This window comes from Cynoglossus semilaevis, chromosome Z (assembly GCF_000523025.1).
Source record: "Cynoglossus semilaevis isolate Cse_v1.0 chromosome Z, Cse_v1.0, whole genome shotgun sequence".
Lineage (NCBI taxonomy): Eukaryota > Metazoa > Chordata > Actinopteri > Pleuronectiformes > Cynoglossidae > Cynoglossus > Cynoglossus semilaevis.
In genome coordinates this window covers 15728890-15747752 of record NC_024328.1, presented here as the reverse complement: position 1 = coordinate 15747752, position 18863 = coordinate 15728890, and the positions used below count along the sequence as shown (strand labels likewise).

Here is an 18863-nt window from a genome sequence, read left to right as displayed (position 1 = left end):
GGAAAGATTAGTTCGCAGTGAGTGATTCATTTGCAATGAGTGATTAGTTCGCAGTGAAGGATTAGTTCGCAGAAAGTTATTTGTGAGTGATTCGTGAGTTCAGTGTGAACAAATATATTTAATATAATAATATAATATCTTTCATATGACTCGGGAGTCACGAATCTTTCATGTGAGATCACGAGTCATATGAAAGATTCGTTCATATTGAATGAATCACTCGCGAACGACACCTCACTACTCTGTAACCAATGGTTTAGTATGGTTTAGTATAAATACACGTACCATTACAGCCCTAATACTGTATATGGTGTGGTTGTTTTAAAAAAAAGTTTACATATAATCATCAAAGTAAAACCTAACTGACACCAGAATCTAACAGTGGCTCCTGATGAAGTTGGATATAAAGACTTTTCCCTTTTACCACAGAATGGAATTTTCTATGTTGAACAGGTAAAGGTAGAGAAAATCAAACATCTATTTACAGTGTATTTACAGTAACTTAAAACTTTTTATCTTCATTGGATTCTGTCAGGCAGACATTTTTCTGTTAATGTCTTTAGCATCTGTGATAGTAACCCTCTTCTGAGCGTAACATTTATCAAAATTGCACAGTAATGACAGTTGGAGGTTTGGAGCTACAGTTTGACTTGTGGTCTGGGCATCTTGATAAGTGGGCCGTTATCAGTCTTTTACTGTAACATGTGCATACTTGGACAGCATTTTTTTTTCCTTTTCGCCGAACACTTTTTTTTATGTATTTCTTTTGCAATAATAGTCAATATATAATGTTTGAGACTTTGCAAACTTTGTAATTTTATTTATTATGATAAATTGTTTTCTGTCCACTGGTGTAGAATAAACCATGAGGAAGCAGTTTAGTTTTTGTTTTTTCAAATGAGTGAAACCATTCAACAGTTTGTGAGCTGATACAACAGCTGATAGCTGATACATTAACTTGACTCCATTGGGAGACTTTCTCTTAGCGCTCTTTTTTGTTTGCTGTGGAGTTCCCCAAAGGTGAGGAGGGGGAGTAGTGGATTCTGGGAGCTCTACTTAATGAAAGGTAAACACAAGGTCTGCGCCAGAGTATGTCAGACTCTTCCTCTGTGTCAGGATATGAGCTTCATTCTTTGGGTCTTATCGTTTTTAACCATGACATTTGGTGTCCCTGCTGTCTCTGCAGGAGGAATGCAGTGTGAGCTGTTGTTTGTAGTATTACATCTTTAAAGTGATCAGTATGACAACTATGTGTTTTATCACATTATTGCAGAATAGGGAAAACAGTAATGTGGCTTGTCAACATTTTAATCCCTTTGATGCCATAAACCTTTGTATTAAAGTTTGTCATCTTAATTTGTGCTGCTTGTCAAGTACCTGCTAAAATCTGTGGTAACATCCAGGGCTGTACTAACTGCTCTCAGAGCTGTTCTGTAGTAAGACAGAGATGGAGGCTAAACTCAGGATTCCCTCAGTGGAGGCCAAACTGTGGCCAAGAGTTTAAGCTGTTTACATTGAGAATGATGCCGTTATTGTTAATGATAGGCAACTTTTTACTGTTTCTTCAGAGTCTCATCTACACACATAAACCTGCACCTGATCTCCTTACAGAGGCCGGACAGCGTCAGAGAGAATCTACTTTAAATGAATATCCCTATTCAAGTGCTTTGCCTTTAGCAGGAACCATTAGAGAGACCCCAAGGGTTGCCGGGGAAAGGTAATGGAGAATATAGATTTAACCTGTGACCATCAGCAAAAGTACCAATTATAAATGCATCAGTGAGCAGCGGCTGATAGAGCCACAGCACACTGCCAGTGTGGGATTAATTGACGGCACGTATTTGACTGAGATACGGCCAGAAGTTGGAGGAGTCTAATGGAAGTCTTTGTTCAGCGTTATCACATCTAAGAGCAAAATAATCGCAGCGTTTGATGGTTGTTTTCTCACTGCAAGATAATATGGAATCTATAATACAAAGCTGTTTCCCTATAATCACATTCTTTGGGATTAATGACAATACAAAGGCTTTTATAGAAGCAGAATGACCGAATATTTTTTTGCACTTGTTCTTGTTTACATGTCAAGAGACACATTTTAAATTCATAATATTCCTGACATTGGTCAGATGTTGCATTAGATTTGTCAGATGCTTCTGATCTGTATTTTACCTTTTATAGATTTATTTTGAAATATTCAATTTCACATTTTAATTTTGTGCAAAATAAACAGCACAAAACCAAAATTACATGTTTTTTTTTAAAAAAAAGAACTTTAGAGAACTAAGCTGAGTTGGTGGCTGTGATTTTTCTGCTTGTAAAAGTCACTACAAAAGAAATAAAAAAAACCTAATATATTAATACACAATACTGTATATGTAACAGAGAGGACGAGAAATGGAAAATAGATGTGACAGCATCATAAATCAGAGAGGATTAACATTCTTTCGCTCCTATTGGACACTGATGGTTGGACACAGAGGATGAGGGTCTGAGATGTACATGTTACTGTAGTAAAACTGTAACGCTTCTTATCACACGATTGTTTCATTGTGGATTGCATGTTGCTTAGCTGTGAAGAGTGTTTCATTCATGGTCTATTCTGTTGTTGAAAATTTGACTCTGACAACTGTGATTCTCTGAGCATCTCTGGGCCAGTCCGAGGCTGTGCCTGGGATGCATGTGGCCTTTTTGAATAGTTGGGGTATACACAGTTTCTCTATCCAAGCTGATAAGGGAGTGTGACAGGCAGCAGTAGACATGTTTAAAGTGTTGTCATTTTCTGTTTAGCTCACTGGCCACAGCGTCACTCCTACAATGCTCCATCCTCACCTCCTCTCACCGTTTCACACATTCTTTCATTAATCATTTACGCTCCTCCTCCTCTTCCTTCCCTGTGTCGTTTCCACCTCTCTTTCTGCCCCTATTTCCTCTTCCCTTCCAACCTTCCCCTCTTTTTCTACTGTATACTTTCTGGTTTTGTTGGCTGTAACCCATCTTTACCTCTTTTTTTCATGTTGAAATTACTGATCAATGTGCATATTTTATGTTTTGGTTGTTTCTTTTTTTGTGTGATTTTACTATAGTTTAAACTATAGTTTGTGTGATTGTGTGCCTACACTTGTAGAAGAGTGGAAATAATGGCTCACACAGCAATAGTCACTGTCGGCAGCTAATGTCCCTTTTGCATAATTAATCCACTCACACCTTGCTGGCCAAGCGAGTGGCTCGGCAGCACAGATTCATTAAAACTACAATTGTGCCTAATGAAAAAGCACGAGGGATTAGTTCACTGGAACTCCATTTTCCAATCTAGAGTGATTTGGCCGTGATTTTGTTAGTCTGTCCTAAACAAGGTGCCTTTCTTTGAGTAGTCCTGCTCTGAAGATGCTTTTTGTCCAATAAAGTCTCCATAATCCTCATAGTTGTTTTGTTTTTTACCCTTTTGTTTTCCTGAAGTTCTGGGCAGATGATGAATTATTCAACATCGTAATGGGTCTATATTTGTCATTGTTTATCTTGCCTCACTGCCCTCACCACCCTTATTGCTGACCCATCACCATCCCTCCTCTCCCAACATTTACTCTCCTTTCCCTCCGTCCATCCGTCGGTCTTTCTGTCTGCTGAGCAGAGATGCTTAACTCACAGAGGATGCTCCACTTTAATGAATGAAGTGAAGTCATTTAGCGTGGCTCTTAATGACACATAACCTCCGCTGCTTGGTTTGATTAATCAGGGAAAGTGTTATGCTGTCACACAGGGCTGTTCTCAGCAGGGGCAGCTGTTGGATCGTTGCACTTTTTTTCGTGGGTCTGAGCTAGCAGCAGCCTCTCCAACCACAGGTGGCCTTTGAATGACCGTGACTTTTGAGAAAGCTTCATTGAAGAGTGTTCAAGTCAGTTGAAGACAGAGCGTAATGATGATAAGCTCATAATCCCTTTCTTTGTACTGCAATATGTGAACATGTAGCCACGCTAGGCTCCAGTTTGTTCATAAGAAGTTCATAATAACAATTCTGCCAACAGGTCAATTTGGGGGCAATCAATTACATCATATTCGAAATGGCTTTCATGACTAAAACTTCACACTATGGTAACTGGACTCAAACTCAATTACATTTTCTTCCACTGTTTCATTCATAGAACTGCATTTCACATAGTAACCTAGAGATTTAAGATAAACTTTTCCCGATTGACTAGGATTATAAAATAAAAGGAAAGTTCTGGAAACTCCAGTCAGACTCAACTTTTGAAGATTTGAAACTCTTGGGACTGATAGTTTGGCCTGTACTTGTACCATTGACCTTTACTTATTTTTTGTGTTATAAAACCACTGTAAAGAAACATAATTATGAAAAAAAATCTAAAACACCGAGTGCTACCCAAGCACCTCAAACACAATTTTCCGTTTTTTATAAACTTAATTAAACAAAACAAAAAAATTGAAAGATGTCTTTAAGTGCATTTGCAGCTTTTAGTAAAACAACAGTTAACAGCACATTTACAAGGAAATCTGAAGGACTTAATTACCTTATCAGTATATAGTAAACACTCACATCCCCTTCAGAGGAGATTGTTCCAAAGACACTGTACTGAAGTGCTCAGTGTTTACTACCCAGTGTCACTGTAAACTGTGAAAAAACAGCAGTGATAAAACACAGTCATACATTTGTTGGTACATCCAGGAGGTATTTGCACTACGTGGACTTACAGTAGCTCAGTCAAGGAATACTTCTTTATTTTTATTACCTCTGACATAAAACTCATTTCGATGTGTTTATTAAACTATAACGGCACTCGGTCCATACTTCCAGGCGTGTTTATCCAACTTCAGTCTGTCCTTGCTCTGTTTCCGTCACAGCATGGTGCCATTTGATTTTTCTTCTGGAGAATGTCAGGAACAGAACATAGTTTCTGCCTAACTGTTTTCGTACTGGGATTTGTGTTAATTTTCAGAAGGAGGTCACAGCAGGGTGCTGGACTAACTAAGACACCCTTCAGTGAGAGCCCTTGACATTAGAATATGAAAGTTTACAAATCTCAGGAGTATATATTCATCCTGGGGCTTATCCACCAGAACTGATCACCTCCACCCTACATCCATCTGCCTCTCCTTTTCTGCTCTAATCCCTTCTTCTTAGCTCCCCTACCTTCACTGAAACCTTTCATCTCTCTCTCAGTGATGCTCCTGTCACCCCATCTCTCTCTCCTTCTCCCTGTGTTTTTAGCATATTTTAATTTTTCTCTGTGCCAATAAAAGGAAAAAGGAGCATGGCTATTTTCTTACTGTAAGTATATATAGATTAATGTCAAAGAAAAACACATGCTGTATAATTAATAAATAATTTTATTTAATGCCAAAACCAACATTTTTTCATACTTATTACTAAGGGTTATTTTCATGTAATGCCTGACTTGTACTATTAACACTTGTCTACTTCCCTGCTTTTCTGCTGATATCAAACACATTACAAGAAAAAGAACAAGATACAGTATATGACCATAATCTGTATGTGGCTGATATCCTGTTATATCATGGCTCAAAGAGATTGATAAATAAATGTACTCTATTGATCCCAAAAATGGGAAATTCAATGTCACAGCAGTAACATACAGTTGTAAAAGATAAGGCAATAACAGCAGTAAGAAACTATAAGAGTAAAAAAATGAAAAGACGAAGAGTAAAAGATTTAAGTACAAAGAATAAAAGGTCATTTAGAAGGGAGGATAGTGATACAAAACATCAAATGTGGTTTCAGATGTTCACATCTCATCTGCTGCACATCAGTTGCATACAATTAATGCTCAATACGCAGTATTTCATTTGCTTCCCTTGTAATGAGCAAAATTTTGCTGTGGGCTTCCACATCACAGCAGGGTGCTTGGCTCGCTGAGACACCATACTGGAAGAGCCACAGCCCACGCCACTGAAATATGAAACTTTACATGGTTTTCTCTGGTCTCATCGTTTCCCACCAACCACCTCCAGCCTACTAGTGCACTTCTTTACTGCCTGTAATCACTTCTTTTCAATCTCATGAATTTTCATGTTAATTTAAAAAAGAATTATAAACCATATAATCTTGTTTAGATGAGAAAGATGGCTGTGAGATGTAGATCTGTTATCTTGACTTAACCTGACATGAAACAGTGGAGAAAGTCTTTGATTAACTGAACTAGGTTTCAAGAGCGCCTGCTATTGTTTGAATGTAAGTAAAGCTTCATTAAATAATCACATCAATTTGTATTTTTACATTCATTCATTCATTCATTCATTCATTCATTCATTCATTCATTCATTCATTCATTCACATTCTCCTGTATAGTACTATTGTTTTCAGAAGATTTTCCATTTTTGCATATTTCCTTTTTTCTGAAGGTTTTCTTTTCTCTTTGATTTGTGAGTGTGTTTTATGTAGAAATAATAAAATATGCTGAGACAAATTTTGTTTTGTATTGTCTGGCTGCACAAGTAAGAATAATTTAGAAACATTTAGATTAGATTAATACTAACTAATCCAACAGTAGACTAAGACTTTTGCACAGTAGTGTCCATAATACAGTATGTTTTCCCACAATAGTAATAGTTTTTATGTCTAGTTGTAGTATGTAAATTTAATTATTAAACTTTTATTAAACTTTATGAACTTTGAAAAGCATTTTTCATGATTGGAATTAATTTTTTAAACTAGTAATAGTGAAAACAATAGGCTAAATTTTTAGATTCATATAATTTTAGCTGATGAGAGAATCAGTGACTAGACATCCATGTAAATGTAAACAACAAAATGTTGTATTTATTTTTTCACCTGTTCACTACATGGACAGATCAGTGCAAACTCAAACTGCAAATTAGGTGTTGCTGACAACACACAGAATTGATGTCGCTAACATTAGTGACATTTCCTTATTTATTTTTTTATTTTTATTTTTGCATGTAGTTTGCCCTGCTGTTATCCATGCACTAAGCATTAGTGTTACCTGTGTGTACCAAAGCATTTTTTCTCTCTAATTAATTAATTGAAATTTAATTGATATTTATTTGAAGGCAGTCCTGGTGTGAGGTTCTCAAATTATGCATTATTAATTAGAATGTCAGGTAAATATTTTAATTTTTTTTTTCGGGGGTGGAGTCAGGTTTGAGTCACAGTACAGCAGCAGATCTGGTAAATTAAATCTCTAGCCGTTCAGATTAGAATCGTAATCACTTTTCCATTTCATATTTAACAAGGGTGAAATAATGTGGAGTTAATCTATCACAGGCAAATCCAATCACTGTGTGGCCATTGTCTGTTTGTGTGACTTGAAGCTGTGCCAGACTTTGATCGCCGTGCCGGTAAATTGATTAGAAGTGATCTACTGGTCTCTGCTAAATGCTGATCTTGTTCAAACAACTACATGTCAGTACGACTCTGTATCAAGGCAGCCAATTGGGCTGGTCACTGTTTCTGCCCACTCTGTGCTGCCTTCATTAGGCTTAGCTCTGTGTCTGACTGTTAGATCTTGCTGGTTGTCTGCTCCTGTGTAGATCTGCAGCAGGGTAATACCAGCTCGGAATGTGACTTTAATTAATCTTCAGCCACAGAAAGAGAAAAAAGAACTTGAATTCGAAGGAGGAAAAGGTCAGACATTTGCCATAAAGTTCCCTGCCTCTGTCTCCCACATACACATGAACACGCACACAACTGAGTGCAGAAGGAGAAGAAGCAAAATGGGAGGCACCTGATCTCTTCAATCATGCTGCTTGCAGCCATGATTAATGTAAAGTGGCTCTTATTTACAACACAAATTACCTGGGTAGACAGGTGTGGAACAAAAAAAGACCTGGATTTATGGCTGTGTCAGACATCAAGGACAAACACCAAACAGCTATTAAGTGATCCAACAAATGTGCAGATTGCAAATGCAACACATCTCAAGCAGAGATTTAATAAAGCGGCAGTCCACGTAAGGGCATGAGTGTTTGTGGTACTTTCACTGTAGTGCCTTTACTTCTACTTAACTTTTAAACTTAACCAGTGCCCAGTTCAATAATCATCCATCTCTGCCGTTTCTCATGTGCAAACCCACTTTTCAATGCCTTTAAAAGTTAAATATGAAGTTTGTTATGAAAGTTAAATCTTCATCAATCACAGTTAAAAAGACAGTGAAACTGTATTACTTTAAGCACGTTTTGCAGCCTGGTTTTTATGAAACAGTGATATTTTTCCCCCTTACAATCCTAAAATGTCCTCTTTTTTTCAATATTAGAAACTATCAGACCCTTAGTTAATGGGGAAACTAAGGAGGACCTTGAAAAATCTTAAAATCTTGTTTCGTGGCTAGAACTATTTTATTGTAATATAATCGTTTTTATAATTAAAATGGTTGAAATACCAAACAGCATTTTTAAATGTAATTGGTAAACCGTAATATCTTGGCTTTCCAATGCACTGATCACAGAGGTTTACCACAGTTTCATATTTTATTCTTTTCTATTAGTATTTTTTTTTTTTTGGCTGGGTTAGGGTTAGAGATGTTTTGATGGCATTCTGCTGATGTGTGTTCAATAAAAAGAGACATAAGGTGGGGGGGTCATTGGATAAATGTGTCTTAGTGTGCAGTCATCAGCACATTTAGGGTGTTGTGTTGAAGAATGTGTCAGGTCTGGGGTAATCTGTGTGGGGTAATCTGTTATCACACTCATCTGCATTTAGCCTCACCTATGTCACCTGGTACTCCCTGTATATATACCTGTCTCCCTCACTCTGGCCTTGTGGGATCATTAAGTAAGTACTGTATCGTTCGTGCCAGCGTTGTGTCGAGCTTTTTGTTGTAGCTGTTCCTAGTTTGTTCCTGAGCAAGTCTGTTGCTGTGCTCAACTCTGTTCGTGTTCTCAGCTCGTGTTCTATGCTTCAGTCCAGGTTTTTGGAATTTTGAACCTTCAAATAAACTACCTGCACCAGACCTGCATTTGGGTCTTGCCTACTTCCTGCCATGTCGATGGCCCATTGTAACAGAATGATTAAAGACAATGTTGATTTTCCCACAATTCTTGCTTTAGCCTTCTCTCCTCTTTTTTAGCCTCTTTCCTACCTTTCTCTTTTTAAATCCTCCATAGCTGTTCTCACTCACCTGCTTCAGTACCTCAGCCTCTTCATTGCTGTTGACCCTCTCTGTACATCTGGGTCAGAGTTTACATTGCAAAGTATCTGCATAATAAACCACAGGTCAAATGCTCCTATCTGAAAGGCAGTTATTCAACAGCTGGGGTTGTTTTGTTTAATGAATTCTGAGACAAAGCACTGCTATATTTATTTCATCAAAAACAGTGCACTTGTGGCACACAAAGGTAGCCACAAATGTATTATACAAATATCACAAAATATGTGTATGTAAATTCTATACTGATGTGGCTGCCCCTTAAACATGCGCTCACAGGAGAACACTCAACAGGTTTGCTCCTGGAAATGTTTGGCTTTGTAAGGAGGGAAAAAGGAGCATATCTTTTATTTATGTGGAGTTGTCAAGGTGTCGGTAGTTTTGTCAAACCTCTCTTTGTTCCATTAACATTGCTTCTATGAAACATTCGGTCTTTATCATTCAGGTCAAACATTACCTGCATGTTAATATCCGCACATTGAAACAGAGGGAGAGAAGAGGGAGGGAGGGGGTACATCAGAAAGAGAGATAGAGAGAGGGAAGGAAGGATAAAGCAGAGTCTCTCCCTTTTATCCCTTTATTATTAAACAAAAAATGGAGTCTTACCAAAGAGAGCAACAAGAAAGCACCACAGGCAAGACGGGGAAGGGGGGTGAGGATAAAAAGTGCTGTAGAAGAAGGACAGAAACACAGGGGAGAAGATTGGCGGGGGTGTAGGGATGGAGGTGGGCAGTGTACCTGTGTGCAGCATACAGAAAGGTGGGCAGTCTATCATCTTCAGACAGGCAGACAGGGCTGTCTGGGGAATATATTTTTACCTTGTTGAATGAGGAGTCTGGACGGACTGCTGCGGTCAAGCAGCACCGTCCAGCAGGGGTTCTAGGACAGATGCCGTCCCATTGTGACCATCTTTCACGCCTGATGATACACAATCATCGACACATACTCTCTCACACACACACATACATACACACACATACAAGGATGAATCCCGCTCCTGGAGGAATCTTATGCTGTGTCAGGCTTTGATTAGATCAGACTACACACATGTTGTTTTTGCTGCTTTTTCATATTTAATAGTGATGGTGACGGTGGTGTTTCTTTAGTGTCTTTATGGAAGAACACAAGTTATTTGTCACCTTGAGTTTTGTGCAAATAAAATGAGCGTTTTATAAATTCCTAGATTCTATTGTGGGTTAAAAAATGAATCAGTCAGAAATGTGTCCTACATTTTTAGTCCCTGCCCAAAGAGTCTGTTTATCGACACAGTGATGCTTCTGAGTAGAAACCCTCAGACTCTAGGCTTTAAAATAGACAGCGATGAGTTGAAAATGGCTGTAATTGATCAGTCGCTAATTGATCTAAAATAGTACACAAAGATTAGTGGAAAGTTGTTAAACTAAATAAACATAAAAAAATATAAAGCTTAAAGCATAAACCTCCATCCTTGTTGAGGGCTGTTTTTTGTATTACACAGTTATTTCTTGATGTTAAATCCAACAACATAGTTGCCCCATTTAAAAATGTAAAATTACTTTAACATGTATTGAAATACAACCCCTTAATCTATGTTGCCACAGCCTGGTATAACTTTCTAGTCTTTTTTTTTTTTACAGTGGTATGGAAAATCTTTCTTTGCCAGTGATTATTTGCCCCTAGTTATGCAGCCATCTCATTTGTATCAAGAAATACACAGTTAAAAACATTTTCCTAGGATCGCTGCCATTGGTCTGCCAGAGCAACCTGCCAGAGGTAGCCAATCAAGGCAGAGTAGATGCTGCTTGTTCTGGTTTTCTTGACAACCACAACAGTATCAGTGCTGGAGCACAGGTGATCTGCTGCTACTACTGCTGCTGCTACTTTAAGACCTCTGCTTTGAAAGGATGTTGCCCTATGTTGTACTTCTGACTGGTGTTTGTGACCTGGTGTGTGACCTCCTGTTCCACATGAGAGTCGTAACACACTGCATTGCCCTCACACACTGCTCCATGTCACCGCTGTTTTTCTTTTTCTTTATCTTTTGTTTCCAGTTAAACCTTTGGGTAAAAACCTTTTACAGATGGATTTATATTAAATATTGACTGAGATGGGGAGTATTGTGCCACAGCAGTATATTTTTGAACTATCTGGGATAGGAATAGACAACAAACATTTACAGGTTTGCATCCCTGTCATTTTGTATATTTCCAGTGAATCTCTTGTCCCAAACACGAATCCCTTCTCTGTTTTTGCTGGACTGAACATATAATTACAATCTAAGGAAAACATTTTTTTGTCTTTTTGTTTCCCTGAAGGTTAGCGCTGTATGTTTACGAATACCTGCTGCATGTAGGAGCGCAGAAGTCAGCACAGACCTTCTTGTCAGAGGTAAGTACTATAGTATCATGCCTTGTACTGTACTGTATGGGTCCACACATTAGGGGTCCTAACAGTTTGTTATTGTGGCCATACAGCACTAAGATAAGACGTTTCTCAGATTTACTTCAGCTTTTCAAATTTGCATTGCATTTTTTGAGAGTTTCTGTGATCAGCCTGGAGCTGAAGTCTGTGGTGGGCACTGTCTGTACTGATCGACTCAGTCTGTGGTAATTTCCTCCAGTTTTTTCTCATCTTTTTTTGACATTCTCTCTCTGTGATCTCTTTCCTCTGTCCATCTACTTTACTGCTATCCACGAGACATGGTCTAGTCTCTGTAGAGGTAAAAAGGTGAGAGGGTGAAAACGAGGTTAGTTGATTCTCATTAAATGACGGTAAATTATAATGCAGAGTGGCTAATGCAGAGTGGTAAAGACAGTGGCTAAGAGGCATGTTGTACACTGGCCAGGAGAGGAGAACAAAGAGAGGGGGATGGAAGAGGTTACATCATCAGCTGGCATCAATTCTTAGACTTCGTGTGTAGTTGTGCAACACACCAAGACACACACCTCAGTTTATCCCCTCCCCCTCACCCCTATCCCCCCCCTCTCTCTCTCTCTCTCTCCCTCTCTCTCATCCCTTCCTCTCTCTCCTGTCTCTTTTATTTATTACATGCGCTCTCTTCCGCAGATGCGAAAGATGAAAAGAGCCGATGGTGTCATGTTCAAGTGTGGGAATGCAAAAGCTAAGAGTGCAACAAGTATAAACAGAGCTGCTGGTGCATAATACACAAATGCAGACACAGGCACGTACTCAGTGAATGAACGCTGCACCATAATGAAGCCTTTAAAGGCCTGTTTTCCACTTTTTAATCATGCACATCTGTTTACAGCCTAACCTCAGGCTCAGGAAACAAGGGCCCATCAAGATGAGTCACACATCAGACCCAAAAACTAAAATATTGATACCAAATCACAGATGGCTCTGGGGGGAAGGAGAAGTGAGGAAGTGACAACGTAACACTGAAAATAAAACAACTTTCACCTCAGGGATACATCTTCAGTAGTTAGTGATATATGAATCAGTAATGAATACCCCTCCCCTTTCCTAGAACACCAGGGAACTCTAGAATCACATTTGATTGAAATGCATTTATAATTATTAACTTCAGAGACAGTTGACACAGGGCACCAAAGCAAACATGTGTTTTATTCACAGTGTTTGTTCTAAATATTACATCATTAATGGGTCATTGGGTGCGTCACAGCATTTTCTGCTTTTAGGTATTTTAAAAACATCACTGTAATAATGATACATAATACTGGAACACAGATTCTCTTTTTCATCACCTCTAATAAGAGAACCATGACCTTTCTTTTTCTCTCATCTCTCTTGCTCGCTCTGTCTCTCAGACTTCATGTGCAGCTGCTGCTCAAAAAAAGCACAGAGGAAAAAAAAGTCAGTTATTTCCTGTGTTTTGAAGCAGTGTTTTGTCTTTTCTATTTCATTGTGTATATAAAAAATTATTTACACTGCATACGTCGGTAATCAAAATTTGATGACATTCATCATTCAAAGACATCAGTTTTCGTTTTAATACAATGAGGGAACAATGTCTGGGGTTAAATTGAGTTGCACTATGCACACAGGGTTAAAAAGCTGTCACGTCTGCTTGTACTCTCAGTCGAAGTTCACATTGTTCTTTCACTTTAACATGCATTGAGGTTCTGTAATTTGATGACAACACATCTAACTGACGTTGTCGGCAGGATATTAAGCTATGTTGTTTTTGTCATATATGAGTGCAATAATTAAAAGTCCTTAATCTTATCGCCAATATGAAATTATTGCTGGAAAAAAATCCTGATTTATAGTTTCAAGTCAGCGTAAGTACAGAGAAATTGATCTAAAGTGGCCAAAACTCAGGCAGAGTAATAGTGACATTCAAAGATAAACACCTAACAATGTGGACTAGAAACAGGTTAATTTATTAATTATTTAGTATTGTTTACTTACACTGTCTTAAACAGGACTCACAGGACAGCCCATAATAACAAGGATACACCTATTTGGAAATACACTATGAAGAAAATACTTCACGTCTGATCTGTGATGAAAGAAAGCCCCTGACATCTGCCTGTAATCATGCTGAAGGCATCTGACTGTAGTGTAGTGAAGGTGAATGAATGAAACTCACAGAACACCAGGCATCAGGATATGCGGGTAGTCACTGATGTTTTTTTTTACCAGATACAGCAGGATAAAAGATGACACTGAAGTGTCCTCAACTGAACCGTCTGAGTGAAGTCTTGTTTTCAGCCCAGTGAGAACCAATCAGATGTAAACTGAGATATTCTGTAGACTTTTTTGACATTTAAACAATCAGAAGGGGTAAATCTGTCCTAAGCTGTCTGCTGCATGTGGGAATTGCCAGCAACCCATCTGAGAATGATTCAGTTTCACTGAAAGCTTTACAGGAAGTGAGAAAGTCAGAATGTTGGACAAACAAAGCGAGGGCAGTTCCTGAGTCTCTGTTCCCTCCAAAAAACATCAAAGTGAGACATTCCTTCTAAGAGTCACCACGTCCGATGTCGAGCTGAGGTCAGGACGGTCTGATTGAGTGCCACATTTCAGAGTTTCCTGTTGTTTTTAGTGCTTTCTCAGGCTGCCAGTTGACCAGCTGAGACAGTTTGATTGTTAAGTAAATCATTACAGTGAGAGAAAAAAACATAGTAATAAAAAATAATTGTCTTTTTTAATAATACTTCTGAGGTATAATATTGTAACAAGCAACTTGCAAAACATTGAGAAGTAATATAACAGGAAAAGGAAATCAAATTTTAATGATCAGTTGCAATAGAAAAAAAACAAGAAAACTTCTGTACAAAACTTTCAGACTCATAAATGTCACTGACTGTCATGACATCACTTCCTTGAGACAACTTCATGATAATAAGGTAATTTGTGAATAAAATTAATTATATAACCTAACACCAAAGTTTACTCTCTGAAATCCATCACAGATACTTTTACAAATCTTCTTAAATGTGATAGTTTAGGGACAAAAAATGCAGTGAATGGGGTTTAATCTCAGTGTTTTCTCAAAGGAAAACACAGTCACCCTTTAATATAGATTTGTCCTGTTTAACAGTGTTGAACAGAAGAGCTTTCAAGAACATGATGAAGACTCACTTATCCACTTACAAGAACATGACATAGAATCATATTATAATAATGATGATGGTGGGTGTTAAAGGAGTGCTTCACAGGCCCTTTGATCCTGTTAGGTCTGTTGTTCAGACGTTGGATACGTTTCAATACTTAATCATTAATAGTTTAAAGCTTCTTTGTCTGTCTCTCCGTAGATCCGATGGGAGAAGAACATCACACTAGGAGAACCTCCAGGGTTCCTCCATTCATGGTGGTGGTGAGTGTAATTGTATCGGCTAATGACTCCTTGTTGTAATTTTTCTGACTTTATTGAAAGAAAAAAAAGCATCTTGCTGGTTCCCCTTCTTGTTGTTTTCCTTAATTGCTCCCCAAAGCCTGTCGTTGGCATGCCGTTTACAAATTGGAACATCTGAAATTATTCATTGCAGTAGTGATAATAAAATCATACTATTTTGCGGTAATGCTGGATTCCTTAAGTGTTATTCACACCCTGTGTTATCTGTGTTGTTGCAGTGTGTTCTGGGACTTGTATTGTGCAGCTCCAGAGAGAAGAGACACATGTGAGCACTCCAGTGAGGCCAAGGCATTCCATGACTATGTGAGTTTTGGATACCAGTATACACTTCTTATCTATCTATCTATCTGTCTGTCTGTCTGTCTGTCTGTCTGTCCGTCCATCCATCCATTCATCCATCCATCACAGGGCCTTGTAGAACTTCTTTAAAGTAGATCAGGTTCTTTAAGGTACAAATTTACTCTTTACTTATTTGCCTTACCACAATTATGAAGGCATGTTGCACCAGATGACTCTGGATCTCCAATATTTGTTGTATTAGCCAATTCTACAATCTGCCAAATATCAGAACTTGTGTACTCCTTGCTCCTGTTTGTTGTACTTTTATACTCCAGTAACTGAGTACAATGAGCAGCACTGGAGCTCAGGAGGTTTTGGATTAACTAGTGACTAAGAGAGAAAAAATGTGAATCCCTGTGAAAGGGAAGAGGAGGAGTAAAGATGGAGAAGGCGGTGTGAGGGTGGATGTGGTGTGTTCTTTCTTCTTATGCTTGTTTTATTGTAGTTTTCCCTCTGAAGCCTAAGGTCTGACTCATCAGATTTGTCCGTACTGTAGTTTATGAAGATGTATGGTGTGAAGTGCACAGGTCAGGGGTTTCTGCCTACCCCAGCAGGATCCCTCCCTCCCCCGGTCTCTCTGCATTTCCCTCGATCTGTGCTTTGAACTTGCACTGCTGCAAAGCCGATGATGCCTCTCCTTGCTTTTATCATCTTACCACAAATATGTGTGTGTGCGTGTGTGTGCACAGGTGATGTTGCTAAAGCCTGCGATGGTGATTACATTGATGAATAGGCGCTATGAGAACGAAGCGAGTTATGGGTATGATGTCATCCCGACTCTGAGGGAAGGAGCTGGAGGGCATCATGACCTCAGGCCAGAGAAAGACAGGAATGGGAGTGGAAAAAAAGAACAAAAGAGGAAGTTGTCAAAATAAAGGGAGGAGTAAATGAACCTGGCACCTCGTCTTCCATTGTTTTACCTCATCTGCTCAGAATCAATTTACCTCCGAAATCATTAGGAAGATATGGTAACAACGTTGAAAGAGGCCAAGGGAAACATCATATCCATACATTTCCTGTCAAGATGTAATCAGAGAATTCTAATTAGATCAATTTTAATTAGACCAAGGCCATTTTCAATCAACTGTTGAATTGCTGCGTAGCTTCTCAGAACCAATCAGAGGTGCTACCTACAAGTCTGCCACTGAATTAAAGCCAAAATCACAGACAACTGTGGTGGGCTTGGTTGGAAAACTTCACACACCTTTTATCTGACGCCGGCGTCTCTCTTTGAGTCTCCTGACTTTGAGACCAACAGAGATTTTAATCAGACGGTTTGATGGTAATTATTTTCACATAGCTAATTACACAGTGAAGTCCTAATTAAAGCAGAGGACACGTAGAAGTTCATCCACATCAATTTTGCTTTTTTTCTTGCCTCTGATAATTGATAGGTTGTGACAAGTCTTTTTACGTGACAGGCATCACAATAACAACTGTAAATACCACTTCAAGTAGCTGTATTCTCCATGTTGGGGGTGGGTTGGATTGGAGGGCCATCCAATTGCATTGTTGCAACAATCTAAAGTTAAAATGGAAAGAAACAAAAGACTGATGAACAAAGTGAGATGCAGGGCTATTGATTTCCCTCCATGCTTTTCAGGCATCAGAAAGGCCGTTTACAGTTCTGTTAAGTGCTTTGTAAATTGTGTTCTGGGTACTGAACAAGCAGTCTCCATTTGTGAGAGGCCATGAAGTCATAAAATGAAGTTATTTTTAAACTCTTATGCTTGACCCGGAAATTGCATCGTTGGTTCTACCATTAAAGGAAGACTTCAAATCAGGCTAATTATTCCAGACTTTTTCTGTCCGTGCCCTTGGGAAGTTTTGTGAAGGTGATGACCTGTACATAAATTAAGGTCAGAGACTGGCTTTGCCCTTTGCTGTTAAGTTAGTAAAGTCCTTAATATGAATAAATACAGCTTAAAGCTGAAAATAGTTCCTCTAAGAGTTATTCACAATCAATATAAAATATATTTATATTGGTGTAAAATCTCACAGGAAAAAAGTTTCTGTTAATGTCTGGTATTTGACGAAATAAAACACAGAAACAAAAATTAAATCAACATGAAACTTATAAATAAGGTGTGCTACTGTTAACTAGTAACATTATGCCTCCCCTGAAGTTCACTGTTAAGTGATTATGCAATGTGTCATTGTGGAGCATCACAAGTATTGATAAACACTGTTTTAGTTCAAGTCAGTGAATTCTGCAGAGGTGATTGTGAAGATGTATAGGGGCAGAGACAGAGTACAACTACTTCTGGGTAAGTGATGCAAAACACTGCAGTGACTCTTGAGATTGTGACATCATCACAGTCTGACAGTTGTACTGGCTGTGCTGTGCAGTCTGCTGATAATAATGTTTAAACTGAAGAAAGATGTTTGCTTAAAAAAACACCACAGTCCCCTGGGAGTGAAGGTGACTAGTTTTATTGTGTATGTGCAACTCTGAGAAAATGTAGCTGAAGGACATCCACATGATGTGGTCAAAAATATGTAAAGTAAACAGTAACAGATGCAATGTTAGAGTCATGTCTGATTTACTGTTGGATACTATTAGATCATACAAAATCAGAAAAGGAGCTTTCCTTTAAGTTAAAATAAATTCAAAGTGTGATACAGATATAAAGCATATATGTGGTACACTAACTGGGGAATGGATACTGTGTATGTGTGTTTTCTTACAGTAAAATATTGAACTTAGCCACAGGTTAGCTACATGTTTAATAAATGAATAAAGAGAATTGTTATTTAAAAATTTGAAAACAGATATTTACTAAAATATATTAAACGTATCTGTATAGCATACAGTATAAATAAAGTACATTGAATATTGACAATGCATACATTGTTAAGAGTTACCACCACTTGGTTAACGTGAAACTCACTAACCAAGTTACAGGAGCATTGTTACAGGAGTGTACTCTGTCCGTACTGTAACAGAGATAGTCTGGTATCACCGTGTGGCATCAGTGAGGAGATGTAAGGCACATGACAATTAGAGGGGCAGAAAAGATCGAGAGGCAGAGCAACCATCTACTGATAAAAGTACCACACGTGCTAGTGTACTGCTGCCAGAAATGACTCTAATACCACACAGTAGTATTACTGTTTCTGCACACCAGCATGTTTGTTTTAATTGTTTAATTACTTTTATGTTGCTTCCTATTAATGTACAATAGCGACCTCTAGGAAAACATAAATTATTATGTTTTGTATTATTATGTTCAATAGCTTGGACCTGTGTAACTCACAGTTATACAAGGACAATTAAAGCTTTTAGAAGCTACACTTCTAAATACTGCGAACTCCTGTACATGCTAAGAGACATGCACACATTGGTAAAGGTAGAAGGACACAATTGTGTTGTAAGTATTGGGATGGGTTTTCTATATACTGCACTATACTGACATGCTTCCAGGTCATCTGTACTGTGTGCTGTGAGCCTGTAGTTAATTTAGAAGGTTTTTCTTAAGAAAACAGTGGCACGCAGACTGCAGTCCACGACCTTCCAAAGTCTATATTTATTAAAATATATATAATTTGACATTTATATTGACACA

General features: G+C 38.3%; 1 protein-coding gene across 2 annotated transcripts in view; it reads left to right on the top strand.

Moving 5' to 3' along the window:
- LOC103398125 (single-stranded DNA-binding protein 2) overlaps positions 1–18863 on the top strand; it is a 51609-nt gene that overhangs the window by 13599 nt on the left and 19147 nt on the right. Inside the window, exons 1-4 of one of the 2 annotated variants that reach the window (XM_025053157.1) lie at positions 1105–1717; positions 11432–11504; positions 14858–14919; positions 15177–15261. In XM_025053157.1, the coding sequence (XP_024908925.1) occupies positions 1521–1717; positions 11432–11504; positions 14858–14919; positions 15177–15261 (417 nt within the window). In that variant the 5' untranslated portion in view covers positions 1105–1520. Of the gene's footprint in view, positions 1–1104; positions 1718–11431; positions 11505–14857; positions 14920–15176; positions 15262–18863 lie in introns of those variants that run through there. The other variant, XM_008336638.3, reaches the window with a different exon arrangement.